At 40.3% G+C, this 20,774-nt stretch overlaps 1 protein-coding gene across 5 annotated transcripts in view; it reads left to right on the top strand.

The window, feature by feature from the left end:
* The window catches only part of pmfbp1 (polyamine modulated factor 1 binding protein 1), a 157,355-nt gene that overhangs the window by 90,597 nt on the left and 45,984 nt on the right, over positions 1–20,774 (top strand). For all 5 annotated transcript variants that reach the window (XM_088614533.1, XM_088614530.1, XM_088614535.1 and 2 more), the window contains exons 10-15: positions 895–972; positions 2,636–2,719; positions 4,466–4,612; positions 5,891–5,974; positions 7,494–7,685; positions 9,021–9,095. In XM_088614533.1, the coding sequence (XP_088470659.1) occupies positions 895–972; positions 2,636–2,719; positions 4,466–4,612; positions 5,891–5,974; positions 7,494–7,685; positions 9,021–9,095 (660 nt within the window). The remainder of the gene's footprint in view (positions 1–894; positions 973–2,635; positions 2,720–4,465; positions 4,613–5,890; positions 5,975–7,493; positions 7,686–9,020; positions 9,096–20,774) is intronic.

Below are 20,774 nucleotides of genomic sequence, written 5' to 3'. Positions count from 1 at the left end.
TACAGAAGGGACCGTGTAGAGCAGTGTCAGAGCCATGGGCTAGCAGACAGTGGGTTCAGGTTGTTACAAACACTGCTGTTGTACCCCTGAGTGAGTTACCTTAGCCTGTTTGCCCCTGTCCACACAATTGTATAAATAGGGACTAGTAGTGCTGCGGTTAATGTCTGTGATGGAGCTGGCATGCCTTCCAGGCACACAAACCAGGTTGATTTCTGGCTCAGTGTGCTGTTGAGGCCCTAGAATGGACTTTTCCTTTTATTGTAACATACCTGCACAAGTATGGATGCAGTTCTATTGAAGGTCTACTGCTTTGTATTGCTTTGCTTATTAATGCAATGATGATACTACTACTAATGTCTGATAAAATCTGAAATTTTTAGAATAATGAATAGTGAATTTCTGCAGTTCCATGAGTCACATTGCAAACATTGCGTTGCAATCTAACACTTATATTTACACAAGGGAAAAATCAGAAAGCTTGTGTGGATAAAGGTTTAAGGAAGTCCCTTTCTGCACCTCTGTTAGAAAATGTTCATACTCTAAATACAAGAGTGTGCTAGCAGTTTACAGGTAAAGAACTGGTGGCTGTGTGACTGACACTTGTAATAGAGGGACTGTTGAGCAATTTTGACAGAGCCTGTGTAGTCTGTAAGGAGATGGGAAGAAAATATGAGGAAGTACACTTATGTTCATGCACAGACACGTCTTTCTTTTTTTTTAAACAAAGGAACATTTATCAGTCCTTTGGTTCTAGGTTACCAAGGATAAAAACTGAGAATCTTTGCTGGCTTATTTCTCATGCAGCCTTAATATGCCTGGCCAAAGTAGTGCCTGTTTCCCCTTTATAAGCATGAAAGAGTAGTAATCGGGTGGATGGAACCATTCTCTTCTCAGGTGGGTGATGAGCAGGTCTCGTCAAGCCAGGACTTCCAGTCATCCCTGTGGAGAGGGACGGAGCTGCTGAAGACTGAGGTACACTCAGCCCTGAAGTGCCCGCTCACTGATACATGTATAGAAATATTACTGTAAAAAGAATACCGTTCGACTGGTCCTGAATACACAGTGCCTAATGTTGCATTTTGATTGCAGCTGCACTGTCATCACAATGGAACGTTAAGAAATTTCCAGATAAACCACTGAAGGGTCCATAGTAGACGTATTTATATAACCTCACGAAAAAAGTGAAAATCTGAATTATAGGGGAACTGCAGTCCCAATTTCTCAGGCCGGTTATTAAATTTTGTTAACAAAATTAATTAAAATAGTCCAAATTTATTAAGCAAACTTTTAAAAAATTTCTAAATGCAGTGTAAAATCGTGAGCTTTGTGTAAGTACTGTTTGCTCGCCATGTGATTGGGGGCAGACAAGAAGCCACAGTCTCAACATGTGACGTGAAAGCAGCGGCCCTTCCTGCTCACTAGTTGTAAGCAAATGAGAAATATGGTTTCCGAATAACATGAATTATTATGAGTGTATTGTAGTTGGTTGGCAGGTTACTCTTTTTTGCAATACTTAAAAGTATCTGAAAACATCATCTTGCATGTGTTGGTTTCATGAAAACATTTGCAATTTTTAAAAATATTTACAATGGTAGTAAGCTTTGCTTGGTCTGAAGCATGTTTACAGTGTACTAGGGCTGCTTTTGCGCCACTGGAAGCTCTGTTGCCTCGTTCTCTTTCTCAGACAACAACAGCAATATGGCGCTATGCATACAGTGCAACTCCATTTGATAAACGTCTGTTTTGTGATGTAAAATGAAGGTTGTACATGTTACCGTGTACTTGGCAGTTTAAATGTAGTTTGAAATGCACTCATAACTGCTGATTCATTATAACCCTGAAATGTAAAAATCGCATTGCACTTCCCCTTTTAATGATAGGAGAATTTCTTAGAAGAAATAAAAGCCATGCTAAAGTGAAGTGTTGGCTTACTATAAGACTGACAAGTAGTTTTTATTTTGTCTGGTGTCCTTGTGGTTTAGGCCTATTTGGTTAAGATGTTACGAACTGGACAATATGAACAAGCTTTGTGTTGCAGGAGTTTTCTAATTATGACAAATACAGTCACAAAGACCAGACATTGCACATCCTGAAAAGCAGACAGTATAAAGTGAACTGTGGCTTGAGGGCGGTTTTGGCCAAGGATAACTGGGAAATATGAGTACGCACTTATCATAAGACCTCTATTTTATGGGCATGTGTATGCGCATATGTGTGTGCTTGCCTGCGTGTGTGACTGCATCAAGGCCTGTGATATTTAGCAAGGAGATCAATACAAGGCTAAATGGTAATGACCAGCTCCCAATTCAGCACTGAGGGCCTAGGGAAAATGGGACCTGCTTGTCCAGTCCCCCCCGTTCACCTCCAATGTTACAGCAGCAGCCATCACAGAATTGCAGGCAGGCTAGTTAGCTTTAAAAACCCGATCAATAACTTTAGTCTTGTCTCGCTAATTGCTTATTGGTTGACATTGGTGCCGGCTATGTAAGCACTTGGTTACTGTAGTGGTCTGTTTTGAATCTTAGCTTCTCTGTTTTTTATTCTCGTCTTATCTGTTTCTGTTCTGTTAATCTCCTTATTTTTCCACATTTGGGATACAAAAAAATACCACCCGGCTGCCCGAAATTGCACTCAGCTGTCGCATCGGGATGCTACGATCCAGAAGCTCCGCAGAGACGTTCTAGCGTCTCATCAGGCCCGGGATTCGCTGTGTGCTGAGGTAAGTCCAGAGGATAATCAGAGTATTCGTTAATAAAGACAGGAAAATTAACCACAGACTATTTGCTGTTTTCTATGCTGTTTGATGTCTGTGATATAAATGTTGCAGTACATTTTGAAGTCTATTATTTTAAGCAGCTTATGATGTTACATAATTTCTACACTATGTACTGCTGTAAAACATGTATATTTTCCTATATACTGTATGTGAACATTTAGATATACATCAAATTAGTTTTGAAGGGGTAGCGTTCTATTGGTTTTATACAAAATGTACTTTTCATCTGAAATTATAATGGATGTTCAAGTCATTATTTTGCATCTGGAATTGATGTATTCCATTTTGCAGATCTTGTGATCACTCACAACTCTCCAGATTTTAATGAAATATTGCTTAGTTTGGAGCTTGGGAGTTAAAACATAAACCTTTAATACTTGTCTAATATTTGGAATTTACTATGAACTTCTTTTGATAATGCGTTTTCTAAAAATAAAACCCCTTTCACTTCTACTGTTTAACATAAGAGCTGGTTTGGTTTTCCAATCTTCTTTTCAGTTGTAGTGTGCTAATGTCATGATTTAAATGAAGTATTGATCAGTTTAGGAGGGGAGAATACAGAGAGAGAGAGATTGTAAGAGAAAGAAAGAAAGCAGGGTTATCGATGTGGATCGCGCACAGAACGGGGGATTCTGAGCAAAAGGAGGAGCTGTTTTTTTAAAGAATAAAAAAAATCCGAAAATTATTTCTTTTAATTTTTTTTTTAAAAGCAGGAATTTAATGTTCGTCGTTCGCCAAGAGGGTCTCGGGCTGGGAATTCGATTGTTGTGCTTGTCAATGGAACACAATCAATGATGGAGGAAAAGGCAGAGAACCTTCAGCTGGGTCCTGCTTTCTAATGTCTTTTTTGGTGGATATGTGGGATTTTCTTCTCAATTTTCAGTGTCTTCATTTTATGAAGGGACAATGTTCTTAATTTCCTGGGCCTCCATCTTGCCTCTTTCTTCAGGCAGTAATGTGCCACTGTACTGTAGGTATGTAGGGCTGACCGTGGGGTGGACCAGCTTTTGGGGTCGGTCACTCCTCTCTGCGCTATGCGTTAATAAGTAAATGTGTCGTGTTAATCAGCACATTTTTTAAAACCTGTTGTTCTCTTAGACAAGAAGGCTTTTACAGTAATAAACGAAGGTCATTGTGCTTCATGGAGTAGACCAGTAGGTGTGGATTTTTTTATGTTATAGTGCAGTCTTTACTATATCATGGAACTGAACTTAATTCGTGGGGTTTTCTTTGGTCAGAATAAAATCTCCTGCTTTGCTTCATGGTATTTAATACATATATTCTATGATAGAGCCAGATTGGTTCGGTTCTGTTTTGGTTTGGTGTCGATTCTTTTAAATTGTGAGGCTGTGTAGTCATAGTTACAAGCAATCAGGTAAAGGTTTCTAGGTTTCCTTAGTCTAAGTTGTAGGAGTGATAGAAAGGTGGGTTTGATGTTTTGGCACACAGGTTTTGTAGAAGTGACTTTCTTTTTGTAGGCACATTTAGTTTTGAAAGCAGAAATCCAGTAGCTGATGGTTTACGTGTCAGAATGAGGATGTAGGAGATGTCAGTGCAAACTGGATGGGTAAAGGCATGGCTGTTAGGTCCAGGGATGGGCTGGCAGTTTTCCTGAAGAGATGAAGGGGCTTTACATGGCGGATTGATTTTCTTTTCCTCTGCGCTCTGGCGTGTCTTGTGGTTCGATAGTTGGACGTCCAGGAGCAGAGGATTTCTCAGCTGCAGAGGGAGCTGCAGAAGAGCCAGGCTGAGCTCCAGCAAGGACAGAGCCGTGCCCAGCAGCTGCACAGGGATTTGCACACAGCGGGGCAGCAAGGAGAGGAACTCCGCAGACAGGTATACTCGCAACTACAAGGCCCAGGCTTTTAGGGCCTTCATTCCTAACTTCATGCTTCGCACCCACAGCTGTTTGTATGTGTGTCTGAATTTGGGCATGTTATTTAAACATATTGTTTGGCTGTATTCTTCCTGTTTATGCAATAATAGCAAAAGCCATGCTGGACAAATACTATACAGCTAACGTACATTTAAGTCGGTCTTGTTAAGCTAGTCACTTAAAACTAGAATACACGTTAATACAAATACAAATGCCATTTCAAGCACAATCTGATTTAGTTCACGAACATGGACCATTTCTATTTTTAGATCTCTATGGCATGATTTATCTTTTTTTTCCATTTCTTTAAAATGGTAGTTGCTCCATTTTAATACAATGTTATGTAGATATTTTAACTGGAGGAAATGAAATAGGTATGCTGTCTTGCAATTGGTGTTGAAGTCTGTTGATATCTGAACATTTTGATATAATTCACAGACATTAACAAAGTTGATAAAAGTAAGATGACTGTCCACGACAGGTGGAATCCATTTGCACATACGATGCCAGGATCATCGTATCATTAGCACATATTGACTCGGGGGCAGTATCCTAAGATTTCAGATCAAAGAAGATCCATGCTGAATAAACATGATCTACTCTGAGCTTCACGTGTTTTTTATCCAGCCACAGCGAGTCATGCATTTTACAGTGTCCATGAGTGCTGTGCTGCTCTTGCATTCCACAGACTGCCCAGTCCCTTGGCTTTCTGAACAAGCATGAACAAGGACTGCACTCTTTCTGAAAGCAGTTATGTAATTTAAAACAGCTCTACGAGTTATTGACTGTTAGTTGTTGTGAACTCTCAGCAAAGCAAAAAGAGGTATAATTTGTAGGACTGACGGGATGATAAGCTGCCAAGTTCACTTGCTAAGCAGTCATGGTAACAATTTCCTCCTTGCACCTGTCAGATTTGAAATTTTCAGAATTATAGCTAGGCAACATAAAACTGGAATCTTAAATAATTTTAAAAGAAAAGGCTAAAAATTCAGCAGCAAAGTCCAAACCTGTGGTCCAGATGGATGTTATACAACCTGTTACAGTATATCCAAGATTTGTGAAGTATAATACATTTTAATTGTACTAATACAGCAGAGGTAATGTCTAGAGAATCAGATTACGTTTTATAACCTTAGCGTGTGTCAGAATTCAGTTTGCTGTTAGGGAAGAGTCTGTTAGCATTCGAGAGGAAGCCGAGATTAAAGTGGTCTGGGGCTCTCTGACTGTATCTCCTGCAGTTAGCTGAGGTGACCGGTCATCTGGAGCAGTTGAAGGAAGAGAACAACACTCTGAGGGGATGTAAGCTGGAGCTCAGTGATGAGGTAAGACAAGACGCACTGAGCCATGCTGCTTATGTCGTTATGGCGTTGGGAGTGTAGCAATAGTTGTTTTGTCTGGTCAAGAGATTAGTGCCTATTGCTCTGGAATAATTATAGGCTTTAGTGTTATCATTTTGTATGAGAAATTGCTGTAGCATCCTTTCAGATATTTCTGTTGCATACTTCAAATGAGAAAAAAAATGGTATGATACAATCAATACCTGACAAAAAAGACCTTTTCTAATGTTTTTTCTCTTAATGTGTTCTAAAGATCTGCTAAAAAGCATCACGCATTGTAATTGGACCAGGAATCTAAGTGCAAGTAAAGAAACCATTGGCATGCACAGCACTGTGCTCACCTCAGTCATGCTCGCTGTGTGTATCTTGTCCTTTAAGTAATGCTGTGTTCACATTTGGACCATGTTTTTACATAAAATTTCCCCAGTGAGTCACACACTCCTTCCATTAGCTTGTGATCTTACACGGCTTTCCCTGGTGAGGTTACTGAGAAATTATATTTTGTGCCTTTCTGTGGATGACTGGAGGGCTTGTGATTGCACTCATTGCAAAGTATAAAGAAGCGTCCCTGGCCGCAGACTCTCAGACAGTGTTCCAGCAGTCTGGTGAGCTCATCCAATTCCCCTTCTGTCCACTTTCTAGTTTTCATCTTTAAAATATTATTTGATAAAGCCAAAAACAGAACTTTATTATTGAGGTTGAGCTTGAAACAATTGGTCTGCATTTTAATAACTTGAGAACACGTGGCTGTTGGTTTAGTGTTGGTGACCAGTTAGTCAATTTGCTTTTGGCTACAGCTGACTACTTATTACCAGTTACCGGTATCTTATTTGGTACTCCACCACCCTGTCTTGCTTCCCTTGTAATGGTGAATTTGCCCTTTGTGATATATTGGACAAATGTCAAGAACAGTGCCAGTGGTTGTTTGGCAATGTTACTGGGTCTGTATCGCCCACATAAACCACTGCAGCCCTGTCATTGGAGAAGGAAGGTGAACACTTTCAGAGTGCTTTAGACTTTGGTTGTGTTGATCCAATAAGGCACACTGCGTGGCATGTGAGATATTATTACAGTATTGTTGTTTAATTATGTTTTTTTTCCATTGTGTTTGTAATCCTGGTATGAAGTATCTGAGGCTCTGGCCACAGTTTAAGGTCTTGACAGTGAACAGGCAGCATGGTGCTACAAGAAAGGGAAGATTATTGGTGTTGCAACCTTATCTAAGAGCAATTGGAAATAAACAGCCCTCCTATAATATTAGTCAGTGCACAAATTGTTGTGAAATGATAAAACTGAATGTGCTGATTAATGTGAACTGTGCCGGAAATGTGAGGGTCTGCGCTATGCTGGTTGTGCTTCTACACCTAAATAAATCCTCATTTAAAAACTGCCACGCAGAAAGAACTGTCCTGTACAGCACTTGATATCTCTCGCACGCCGGGGGTTATGGGGTGAACTCGTCACATACACCAACGTGCCTGTGCTCTGTGCCGCCGCCCTGCAGGTTGAAAGGCTGGCGGCCGCGGTGTGCTCTCTGCAGAGAGCTGCTGAAGAGAGAGGGGCCTCGGAGGCTCTGGAGGCTGAGCGGCACTGCCAGGGCTTGGAGAGCCAGCTTTCTGAGACCCGAGCCCAGCTCGCCCACTGCCAGGACAGAGCGCGAAGGCTGCAGGATGAAGCACGAGCTGCCTGCAAGAGGGTGAGGTGGCATTTTGCACCATTCTGTTGCCAGTAATGTATTCCATTAAACTTGTTTTCTGCTTCCACTCTCCAAGGCTTTATCACTCCCTGCCTCACAAAGCTGCCACAGAGCGTTCATGCCTCTGTAAATGAAATTAATCCGGATCGCTTTTTTTTTTCTGTCTAGGAGCCCTGCAGGTAATAAAATTTAATTTCTTTGCCTTCTCTGCCTAGACCTCCTGTACAGTGTCTTCAATATCCCCTACACAATACACAGTGTCAGGTTGCCATTCTTTTCCTCCTGCAGTAGAAATTAATCCCAAACATATTTTGCTTGAAATGAATGCGCATCACTTCGTGATGGAAATGAAGCTAGGTGGATCTAACATTATTGTTATTATTAATGCGATTTTACTTTTACTTTAAATCTCACCGTATGTGTCACCTTTGTCGACATTCACCCCGGCACACCGCGCTCTGATTTAATGATGCATACACCATGTCTGCAGTGTTTAATCTGAGCAGTGCTAGCTCAGGAGCAGATTACATGGGCCTCCTCCTCTGTGACATGATAGGAGTACCAAATAAGAGAGGAGCAGGTCTCCCTTCTCGCTTCCTCTGTGCGTTGATGTTACAAGGAAGAATTAAAGGCCCCTGTTTTGAAGAAAAGGGCTTGATCCTGCATTTTCAGTAACTGGATGATTACTCTAATAATTAAAACTGTTAACGCTGTACCGTAGATCAGTTACTCTCCTTTACATAACTTCAAGTGTATAGTAGTCTGAAGAATATTTCAGTAGTCATACAAGAATGTTTTTGCAGATGTATGCAAAGCATTAAAATTGATCTAATAAGCCTCACAATTAATGCACATCATCCTTCTAAACCATTTTTCCTACTGCCCATTTTTTCGTTAGTATCATTGTAAGGTACTTTTTGTTGTGATTTTGTTATTTTGTGTCCGGACTGTGAGTAATTCTTGTATTGTATTGTATATATTGTACTATTATTATATAATTCGTTACACTGTGGCTGTGTTGTCTGTGTTAAGCTGCTGTTGCACTGCAATTTCCCTCACGAGATCAATAAAGTATCTATCTGTCTATATTTAAAAATGGATTGTGTGTGTTTGAAACTTTTCGGACAGTTGTTAAATATTTGAAGGAAAGTATATGATGAACAACCAAATAAAACACTGAGGTATACTGAATCAGGGTTTTCATTTGGGACAGTGTGCATCTGCCTCTGTCATACTCTTAGCATCTTGAATACACCTGTGTGAGATGTGAAACGCTCTTATCTTTTACAAAACGACGGTCCCTCGTTCTAAATCTGTGTTTTTCTGCAATGACAGGCAGAGGAGAGAGAGGTCTTTTTCCAGGCTGAGGTGTCCAGTCTGAAGACTAGGCAGATCACTGACAGCAAAGAGGTAAAAGCTCCAGGCAGCTCCGCAGGCCACACCCCCCCTGCCCTTCTGCTCTTCATACCGTACCTACTGCAGGACGCACTGCCCCCGTTACGCCCCCCCGCGGGCTCACTGCACACCTTTGCAGTGCTCCTACAAATCCCTCTAGCAGCGCTTCAGAACGAGTGTCGTCGCTGTGCGAAACCTCATCATTGTTTTTGCCTATGAAGCTCACTGCATCACTGTTGCATGCCGACAAAGGTACTCACACACATTTTCACCCAATAATAATATCTTTCAATTGCATCAGTGCCGCTGTTTAAGACATTAACCTGAGGCACCTACTGTGGTTTTCACATTCAAGGAACAGTCATCGTGGCAACTAAGTTGTCATGGTTTCTCTTGGTTGCAGTGTGGTTGTTGTGTAGTCTTCTAAGAAAAAAAATCTTTCTTTAAAACTTTCCTTATGGCTAAATACTTTACCAAAAAACCTTTCTTTTAATATATCGTTTTTTCCATATTATCTACACACAGAGTTTTGACTGTGAAATGTACACTAGCTGTTCATTTTAAAAATGCTTTCATAACATTTGTCTTGCCGACCGAAAACGATGTTGACCAATATGTTAACCAGATGTGATGGGTGTGCACAGCCACACACAAGTTTTCACATAAGCACTCGACTGCTGTGAAGACAGAACAGAGAAGCCCAGAATAAAATGTGCCTTTTCCTCAGAGTCTACACCTGGGGTTAATTAGATAGGTCCTAGAGACCACAAGCTTAGGTGTAAATAATTGAGATTGTAGTAAAGCTAGAAATGACTTCACCCATAATGGGGCGATTTTGCCTGTGAGCTGTCAGTGCTAACGAACAGTATTGCACAATGCAGGGATGACAGCTAGGACCCTGCAAGGAGAGGTTGCTAGTAAAACAGTTGATTGAGAATAGAACAAAGTGAAAACCATAAACACACTGGACTGTGCTCTTTAATTTTGGTATCTCTGGAGAATTGGTTTCACTGTGCAGTGGAGTGAGTCACACTCAGCAGTCAGTGGTCTTCCTGAGACCGGAATTTAATTCACTGTGTGTGTGTGGATCCAGAAATGGGGGTGTCTTGCAAAGCGCAGTCCTCTGATTGAAGAACCAGAACCCATAATAAAGAGGGCAGGATCATTTCATATCTCTTGGTTGAATTGTAGTTGGGGTGTAGAGGGGGCACTGTAAAGTGGTGAACAGCAAATTCTATTAATTCTGCAGAAGCCTCAGCAATTTTCAGTAATGTTTTTGTTTTTGGTAATGTAACAGCATGGCGGTGCGTGGTGTTGAATGCATATAAATGTTTCCTTCTGATGGATAGATATACAGCGCTGCGCCAAAGATCGGCAAGTTAAAGGGAGTCTCTCATTCCGCTCTGTCGCTTCTGGGAGCACCACTGATCTTACCGCATTTACGACAGCAAGATGAAGTGGCTGTCCGGTTAGAACATATTTGGTCCTATACCCTTTTTTTTTTTTTCGATTCAACATTTTATTTTGAAGACATCTCATCGTCAATGTGTAATATTTTAATTGGCTTGGCACTTTGCAAAGATTGCATTATTTCCATCTAACTCGGACTGTTTTTTTAAGCAGCCCTATCTGAAATAATTTTAACTGTAGCCTATATATCTGCACATTTGCCACAGTGCTACACAGAATGCAGTTCTGTGTATGTATTAAAGTGTGAGTTAGTGTGCCTTATTATCATCAGTGCCTGCCTGTGTGCACATTGATATGTATGTGTGCTTAATTCTTAACCCCCCAGTGCTGGTCCCTTTTCTGTTTAAGAATAGCAGGTTTTTTTGGAGTGCATTAAAATTAAATTCGCTCTTGTTGTTGTGAAAAGAGGCACACGTTAAAAATAATTGGATGTGGGAGAGAACAAAGGGCTGGCTCCCCTTCCTTCCCTGCGCGCCCCGATGAGGCGTTAATACCAAGCCAGCCGCATTGTTCTGCTGTCTGCAGCCATCCCCCCAGCCAGACACTCAGCGCTGGATAAGTCACTTTTAATGTCTGATAATCAAGGTGAATTTTCAAAAAGCTGCCATTTTCAAATGATGGTGTATATATTATGTGGAGATGGGGGATAGGAAAGGGAGGGAGGGGGAAGGGGGGGGCGGTTGGGTATGCGCTTGAGTTGCACACATGTACAGTGAAAGAGAGACACCCAATGGTAAACGGAGGCGCTGCAGGCAAGGAGTGTTGGCAGTCTGTGCTGCAAAGAGGAGTTATTGTCTTTTTGATATCACTCATGTACGGGAAACGCAGGGATATATCATTTTATGGAAGCAGATGTTTTCCAGGGGTCTGCTGTGCAACTCTAATCGCGTCTCATTTCCGTCTGTGTTTTCTACTCTGCATGTGCATACGGTATTGCGTTTGGTAGGGCCTGAGAATGGTGTTTGTGCTAGGAAAGCACTCGGTGGGTTCCGGTTTTCAGTAAAGGCAGCATTCCCTTCAGTGGCTCTGGAGGAACTGCGAAGAGCCAGAGCTTAACTGATATTACCAAAATGAAATGTTTTTTAATCATTTTTTGCTCCCTCCCCCCCCGGTATTTCTTAACAAACATTCAAACTACATCACCTATATCACCAATATTTAAAACTGCATCTTTGTCGTGGTCTTCTGGGGTCTGGTGGCGTGAGATGTGTTTTTAATTCAGCAACACTGTGCATTGCAGGTCTCTAGTTCTGCTTTCCATGTGATATTTCATAGTAGATACATAGGATGTGGTGACACAATAGGTGATTCTGTTAAATAATCGAATTGTGTAGATTGTTTATCTTGATCATTTGTAAGGATTTTGCTTCTAAATGTGTGTATTTTAGCTTATTTTACAAACCTGCAGTTTATAGGTTATTTAACAATAGTTGCTTTTGAAATAGGCAACATGGAGAAAATGGAAGCCTTTGTTTACTATGTAAGTTCTTTTGTGTATGCAAGATCTTTAGTAATTCCTCTGCAAGGGAAATTTGGTCTTGATGTCCAGTATTTGACAGAAAATTACATTTTGATGTTTTTATTTCACTTACTATGCTGATGTCTTTTTAGGGAGAGGGTGGCATTAAATATCTGCATGACTTCTTGCTGCGATATAGTGACTTTTTTCTTCAGAGCTTTCCCTGTCATCAGGTCAAATACAGCAGCACACGTTTGCTGGCCAGCATGTCCCTGCACTGCTTGTGCCCGATATGTTATCTTGAGCTCTGCCCAACAGTGCTACATCAACTCTAATTATTTGAGTCTATTAATCCATTTCTTCAACAAAGGATTCATGTACTAGCAGACTCATTTTAGGGCCATTTCCACAACAACATGGCTACTTAAAGTTTCCTTTTTACCTTGCTTCCAGAAAAAAACGACATTCTTTAGATATGTTTGTGGTACCGAGAGTAAACATTAAGGCATTTTTCTTAAGTCTGCAGTTGAAAACTGAATATTTTTTGCAGTTAAAAGATTTTTTTGCATGTGTCTTGCTGTGCAGAATGATTTCAGTCTATGACCAATGCTTTTATAATCTCCGGATTCAGGTCTTTTGCTTCTGTTCTGTATGTTTTCAGCAGGGGTTTTAGATCGAACTGAAAAGTTTTGTTATCTGATGTTCTCCAGTGTATGGAAGACCTGCTGGCTGTGTTGTGGTTGTGTTTCACTGCCTCATCTGTGCTTTTCCTGATAACCTCATGATTTTTGGATGCCATGTATAATTTCCAGGTTTGTTTATCTTTGCAATCTTTTTCCTTTTATCTTATTATGGTAATCCTCTTCCACTCTGACATCTCAGTATTATGACCTGTTCTTAAGTTCCTTGAGCTGAAGTTCAGTGGGAGTCCCCTGATCTCTCACAGTTTTAATTAAAGGCAAAAGGACAGAGTTCAGCAGGAGCAATCTGTATTATTTCCCTCCATGAAAATCTCGCAGCCATCGTCTTGCTTTCTGAGAGACATGATCCAAATGATCAATCTCTATGACTGCACTTGAGTTGGTCTGTTTCACTGCTTTGATGTGGTATTCAGGTTTAAGCAGTCACTTATTGTGCAAGACTATTGTAAAAAAAAAATCACTTTCTTTAGCAGTTGATTCCTTTTAGAATGGCAGAGGAAATCAATGACATACAGCAAATCAAATCCATTTAGCATTGATTAGACAGGTAATGAATGAGTAGTCTGTTAAATCAACAAGTTTCACTGTAGCCTGGAATGAAAAAGCTGGAATTTTTCCTGGGTATAATAAAACCCAGAATCATGACAGCAGATGTCTTTTGGAAGACTTACTGGAAAAGGTTAAAATTGTATTTGTGCGTTTATTTATTTTTCATTCTGCTGTTACTAATATTTAGAAATGTATCTAATTTCTATGTGCATTTCGTTTTGTAGCACATACTGTATGATTACTTTCTTTCTGACCATTGACATAATTAAGCATTAATATCTCACTCAGCAGGCAGTACCTGCTACATAATAAACTGAGGCAGTAAGCAAATATCTCCTGGATTCTCATGGAAAAAAGGGTAAGAAGTGTAGTATGCAATAACAACAGGCAGCAGTTTTACATTTCTTCTCACATAAATGTTTTTATGCGTTTTCTCTTTAAGAGACATAATAGATAATAGATTTAAACATGCAGTTTCAACAATCTGTGTATTATGTGAAACAATCTATGATTTCTGTTACGTTAAGTAACAACATGTTGGTAGTAAAAGTTAGAAATGTCATTTGAAAACCATTATATAGTGCATGGGAAATTGTGCCAAGCAAACTCGATAGCGTTGAGGTTGTGGCAGCTTGCCACTCTTGGGTAAGAACCCTCAAGGGTCATTTCACTGGCATCACCATTGTAACAGCAAATTAGAGAAGGGGATATTATTTATGATTCCCCTTAATGATGGGAGTGATGCCAGGAAGAGGTTGTCAGAGCTGAGCTCTGACATCCCAGATGCTGTTTGTCTGCAGCTTCTTTTGCTCGGTTTTACAGCAAGAGAAGAGGGTCAGGCTTGACAGTGAGATGGAGAGCTCTTGTTAGTGATCAGTCCTACACCTCACTGAATGGGCTATACATACTGTAGTAGATGCAGTTTGAGTGGGGGTATTTGGAAGTTCTGAAATAAATCAATTCAAACAGCAAAATAATGGATTGCCGTATCATTGTTTGCTGGGACTATTGCTGACAAAATAAATAAAAGAACATTTTGAGAAAAGCTCCTTATACTGTAAAGTTCTAATTCCTCTAGACTGTGAAAATACTTAATTTTGCTCTGTTTGCCTATTCCACATGCTGTGCTTAAATATTTAACATTTATTTTATAGAGAAGACTGGTTTCACATGGAAGTCTATAGAGCCAGATTCTCTTGCATGTAGTTAGCCAATTTTAAGCACCCCTGTCACATTTCAGACTAAGGCAGCGAAATAGAAGAATGGTTTATTTAATTCAACTGTATTTTGTAACAACAGTTTGAGTCATATAAAAAATTAATTGAGTTTGGAGATTTTTTTTTTTTTGCCTGTCATCCATTCATTGACTGATCTGTGTACATTTCTGTCTATCTATCTGTCTAGATAGGCAGCTGCTTATGGGGGAAGCACAGGAAGCGCGCAGACCTGGAATGTAGCCCGTGTTTTTGTATGCATTTCTTTCTGCTTGCACCTTCTGTTTCATAGCCTCTTTACAGTGTTTTCAAACACTCGTTGGTTTCAGAATGCTCCCCCTCCCCCTGCTCGTCTTTGTATCCTTAAAATATTCTGCACATCCCGCCACAGTTCCGCATGACAGACACCCCTAATATAATCTGTGTGTCTGAATTCTAATTTATACCGTCAGGATAAAATAAATAGTCTGCAGTTAATTATGGGGAGCCAGCTCCTGGCTTGCAGGGTGATTTATGAAGTGCGCGCAGGCATTCTGCAACACATTTTTCTTAATTTATTTTTAATCTGTCTTTCAATTAATTTTCCAGGAAACGTCTTAATGATGTCAGAGGTGTGTGTTAATGAGACCAGGCCAAAAAGGCAACACTGGTGGCAAGGGCTGATCAGGGCTTGTGGTGGGGGGGTCGTTTTGACAAGACACAGACGTGAACCCCCTCCTTTGTCAGATGTGGGGTGCTGCTGCCAGTCTGTCTGTCTGAGATCTCAGCCTTTTTCCCGCGAGTTTTAGTTCAATGTTTTCCAATTTGTTCGGGGCTTTCAGTCACAGTTGCAGATTAGCAGGTTTCTGCCCTCACCCACAGAGAATGGCAGGGTTTCACTCGGCTCCTTTTTCCTCAGCGGTGAGATCTAGTAGTGGGTGGGGATCAAAAGCGCAAAGCAAAGTTCCCGTCTGATAAAATTGCTAAAAAAGAAGAAGATGCTTCACGTTATTTGCATTTTTTAATTAATGCTGATATGTTCTCCATGCTATGCACTGCTGTTCTCGAGTAATTAGTAATGAGCATGTTTGTGTACAGCACCTAAAGCCTGAAATGAAAAATAGGGCAGCAATTGCTGTTTTAGCTGTTGAGCCTTCTTCAGCCACAGTGCCTTCAAACACCGAACCATTAGTCTCCATTGAGGATTACTAGACGCTGGGGTTTTGACATCTGGGTTCATTTGTTCATTTAGCATTTGTTCTGCTTAAAAAAAAAATAGCCTAGCAATAAGAGGTAGGAATAGTTAGCTGCAGCAATCTTTAAAAAAGAATAATTTATTTTCTTCTGCCTCTGTCTCCTTCTTATGTCCCTTATACTCACACACACACACAGACTATTCATGCACATATCATTACAGAAGTTTTATTTTAATCTAATGCTGACATTTCCAAAAAGGTTTTAACTAGTCAACAATCCAGCAGTCGCCTTGCTGATCGATAGTGTGGTCAGGCTGGAAAGCGCAGTGGGTCCTTAATAGGTCCTGCAGGTCCCGCAATAAAACATCTTAGTGAACAGACCAGCAGCTTCTCAGCTTCATTAATAGGAAGGCGTTAATTGTGAGAGCTGGCCCTCTCGCGTCAGGGCTGTGGAGCAGGAACAGGTGAGTGGGTGAGGGCCAGCTGGAGCCTCTGACACGCCTTTAACCAATTAACCCCTGGCCTGGTGTGACACAGCCGCTCATCCACAGCCCGCTGACAGCCATGAAATCTCATCAGTTCATGCTGCTTCCTGCATGTATGTACACTACATGAATAATGGCTGGCATTATCTGCTATGCTTTCAAAGAGCTACAGCATGGAGTGGAGAGGATATGTGCGTTTGGCGGGGGGTTAGGCTGCAGGGGAGAGTGCAGGCTGTGCGCTGTTTCAGGGCTGGACAGCTGACCCGTTTTTCAGTTGTTGCTACAGCATGTGGACGAGGTGAGACTGAGGTTAGTCTGCTGTGCACAAGGGGGCTCCTTCCAACAGCGTTGTTGTAGACAGATAATATTCAAAGAAGAGCAGGAGGAAGAAAGGGGAATTTGGGGGTATTTAACAGAAAGATAAAAGGATGAGTGATGGAATGGAGGGAATGGCAGCGAGGCAGCAGGAGGAGATGAGGGACAGGCTGAGGAAGCACGGAGATGGGCTGCTAGCGTGCACTCTTTGTGCGTGTGTGCACTGTGTATTAACTAAATAGATAGCTCCCAACTTTAATTGCCTTTGCATCCACTTATTCACCCCTCAGCCCCCCTCTCTCCCTTTCCCTCGCCTTCACAAATGAAAGAGAGAGGAACAGAGAGAGAGAAAGAAGGGAAGCATAATTACTTATTTTAGTGGAGTGCGGCAGAATGCCTTTTGCCAAATGACTCTAATTCCAAATGGTTAACAAGATTTTTCTCTTTAATAGAGCCGAATCCGTGTGACAGCAAATTGCTTTCCCATTTGCAGCCTTAATGGCTTTTCATACTTTGCACTTCCAATAAGCAGTAAACTCGGAAATTAATATTGCACGCTGTGTTATGATGCAAATGGGAGCAAGATAGGGGAGCGGTACCATCATGCAGAAAGCCTTGATTAGATCGGTAATTGCTTCACTAGACTTTTTTTCTTTTTTTTTTACTTATTTATTTATTTTAGTCCTGCCATTTGCTCCTCTTTCATGTTACAATAATTTTTGTTTTTAAAATCGAGGGTAATCATTTGTGATTTGTAAATAGCTCACCCTTGATTTACATTCCTGTGCTTACTGTCACTCTGTGTAACTGTGACCTCTGTGCTTGTTGGCTTAGCTACAAAAGAGCTGTAAGGGGCCAGGGGAGACCAATACAGTGTAGAACTGGGAAGGTTGCTTGGCTCAAATATAATATTATGCAGGTGGATTTACTCTCCTGTTATGATTCAGAGGGGTTTAAAGAACAATAGGGATTATAGTACCGGTCAAAGATTAACAATGAAGAGTCACTATAGGTTGGATTCAAATGGACTCTAAGAGGCTGTAACTTCTCAGCACAAACTTTACAAGAGCTGTTTCTAATCTTGTTGAAATATTCCTTTTTTTTGTGGTATTGTTGCACAGAGCATAGACCCATGTCACCATGACCAATGAGCTGTGAAGGAAAGTGTTGCTCATTGTATACAAATTACAGTTCAACCTTTGTCTTATCATTACCCGTTTATTATTCATGAACACAGTGCCACTTTGAGGAGACAAGGTGTAACTGCGTTTGCCTTGGTCTGTGATCTTGGTTGCCATGTAGCTTTATGGCAAATATTATTGAGGAGACAAATACAGGAGATCTGTATGCAGATTGTTATAATAGCCGTGAGACATCTCTGTGCAGAGACGCTGAAGTGACACAGAGTTATAGGCTGTCAGTGGAGCCTGGCCGCTCTGTCTTGTAAACAGCTCTAATTATGCACAGGCAGTGATTCAGTGCACACAGTTGGCTTTTTATATTACTGCCATAGAACAGTCAGTCTCTCCAAAAATGCTTTAAATTGAAATAGGGTTTCCACCGCATACCCTCCGTGCTGTGTGGTTTGTAACATATAGGAAGAAGCGGAAGGCAGCTCTGATAACAGACTGACTCACAGGTACATCTGAGAAGTCTGCTAACTGTCGTCAGGCTGGGCTTACTGACGTGACAAGGAAGCGTGATATGGTTTTCTTCTAATTTTTCCCAAATCTTTCTCATGCTTTTATTATTAGGAGAAAAGTATAAAAGAGTCATTTTTTTCTAGCGTAATTTGTATTGATGCTGCATGATGTTGTAGAGTTATGAATCTAGAATCTGTTTTGCCTCTGTATACTGTACAGGGTTGACTCTTTTTCTCATAGTGCTCAATACAGTAAGCTCCTTCTCCTCTTCTCATTGTGGTCTCTCTCAGATATTCAGTACTTCATTACATTAAAAAAAAAAAACCCTGCACGTGAAAAGTACACAGCACCTCTGTAAGTTTGGGTAATTATCATTTTATAGGCATTACAGAGTAGAATTATCCTTTTGACTATTCAGATCCTGAAATCTTAGTTCTTATGATGACTGTAAACAACCCAGCTTTTGGCTTTGCAATTTGTTTCTAAAATGCCTTCCTGCTGTTAATTCCCCGATAAGACTCCAAGGCATCTAATACCCCGTCTATGATAATTATAGTTTATTTTATTTACATTGATTGCATATTTCATATGTAAAATACTATCTCAAGCCCCATATCAGTGTTAAATACAACTCCACAGTAGGATACCAAAGCTGCAATCTGAGACAGCCTTTGTTTGAAAAATAAGCCTATTATTTTTATCAGCACATCTTACATTTTGGGAGTTACTTGATCAGTCTGACTTCAGACCATTCATTAATCAAAGAGTCTGAATCTTCAGCAAGGAAATCATAGTGTCCTGTCTGTTTTTAATACAAGCACACAGTTCATGCACAGGTGGTCAAGCCATTAGATCCTTTCTGGCATACTGTTGTTCAGATTTTTTGGTAACATTGAATTGTGCTCCCTGTGGCTTGTTCTTTACCCGCATCCAAATGTAATCCTGTTGGTTTGGACTCTAAGCACAGCAAGCTTGGGCACAAACTATGGATTCACTCTCGATTCCTACGATGGGTTTCAGTCCCATCATTTCTGGGCATCATTTGGCTTCATTGAGAGCCTTCAAACTCAAGCAGCTAGATAGTGTAATAGTATACAAGAAGGGTTAGTTGTGTTTCTTGAGGTAAAGAAAATCTGTAACATGTATCTGTAATCTATATGAGGCATGTAACATACTGTACAGTACATGATATCCTGACAAGTAAATGAGAGATTCACTATGCGCGCATTGCCTCTGAGGAAATAATATTTAAAAATATCTTAAATGCTGATTATTCCCCTCAGCTACAGTATATACTGTATGTCAAAAGGGGGCCTTTGCGATCCACACCTTTCTGTAAAAGAAAACAACAAAAAAACTAACACAATTCTTGTTGTTGCTCTGTTTCAGATAGAAAAAAGCAGCAGTAGCAGGAGCAGTTGAGACATTGTTACTCTGACCTCGGACAAAAATTGCAAATAAATTCAATTGAATAGACGACAATTGCTTGCAGCTATTGAGGTTAAGCGTCCTTTGGTCTACAGAGCGTTAGCATTACTTTATGCAGCGGGCTGGGTCATGTGACTGCATACAATCTGCTTCTCTCACCAAATCTCCATGGCAACCACTGATTTCTTTTACAGTACAGTCCCATTTCACCTGCCTCTTCAGTAATTGGCTTGGAATTTTCCAGCATATTAAAAAAATAATAAAATATTTCTGAACTGAGCATTGAGAGAGAGGGAGAGAGAGAGAGGAGAGGTGAGCAACATATTCATTGTGCTGGAAAATTAATAAAGGAAGAGGTTTTCAATAACTAATTAAAAAGATTTCAGTTTTAGTGGGTTTCGGTGTAATATTGTTAACCAGAGCAATACTCATTGCAGGGATTAGTCTGCTTTTTTTAAATTCAGACACAAATTACAAGGGCTGTTAGAATACTTAATCAGGCTGAGCATAGATAGTCACACAAATAAATTATGTATACACATACAGTATATCAACACGTTTCATATTTCATTTTTCTTTCATTTGAAATGGTGTTCATGTAGAATTTTGACCAGAATTAATTATTTGCATTTAAAAAGTTTGCTTCCCCTGTAACCATTTGGATTTTAGTTCGTAACCGTGTACAGGCTATCATCTAAACAGTAAAGACTGAGGGTCTTAGAAAAGGTTTTCTGATGACTTGTAAATGCATGTTGGGAATAGATATTCATCATTAAAGATACAAAAAATTACATTTCCTTACAAATATTTATACAGAAAAAAGATTTGTAAAACGAGCACCAGTAATAGTTTTCAACACAGTTGAATTTAAAAAAATGAAAATGATCTGCATGTTGTGTGCCAGCCAGTGAACAGACATCTGGAATTACCTTGAAATCAGATTTAAAGGAAACTTGAAATAGATTGTTTTTCTCCTATCCATGTTCAATATTTTTTTAAAACTGACTTTGCTGATGTGGGGGTTCATCTCAGAGTCATTTTTGCAACTTGTATGATATCTTTCAGATATTTTTCAGGCTGTCGGGGGGAACTTTATGCAGCAGAGGTTTACAGATTACGAAACGACTTATTGGTCTTATTCCCAGTTGAAGACTGTCCAGTGCATAAAACCATCACATATCTAGTTACAGTGTGGCTGGAAATGACTGTGAGAATGTGCATCAATAACCCAGAATGTTTTCTAAGAGCCAGTTCT

This window comes from Lepisosteus platostomus, chromosome 20 (assembly GCF_059453375.1).
Source record: "Lepisosteus platostomus isolate fLepPlt1 chromosome 20, fLepPlt1.hap1, whole genome shotgun sequence".
Taxonomy (NCBI): domain Eukaryota; kingdom Metazoa; phylum Chordata; class Actinopteri; order Semionotiformes; family Lepisosteidae; genus Lepisosteus; species Lepisosteus platostomus.
The sequence above is the reverse complement of the archived record's forward strand: the minus strand, read 5'-3'. Positions and strand labels throughout refer to the sequence as shown.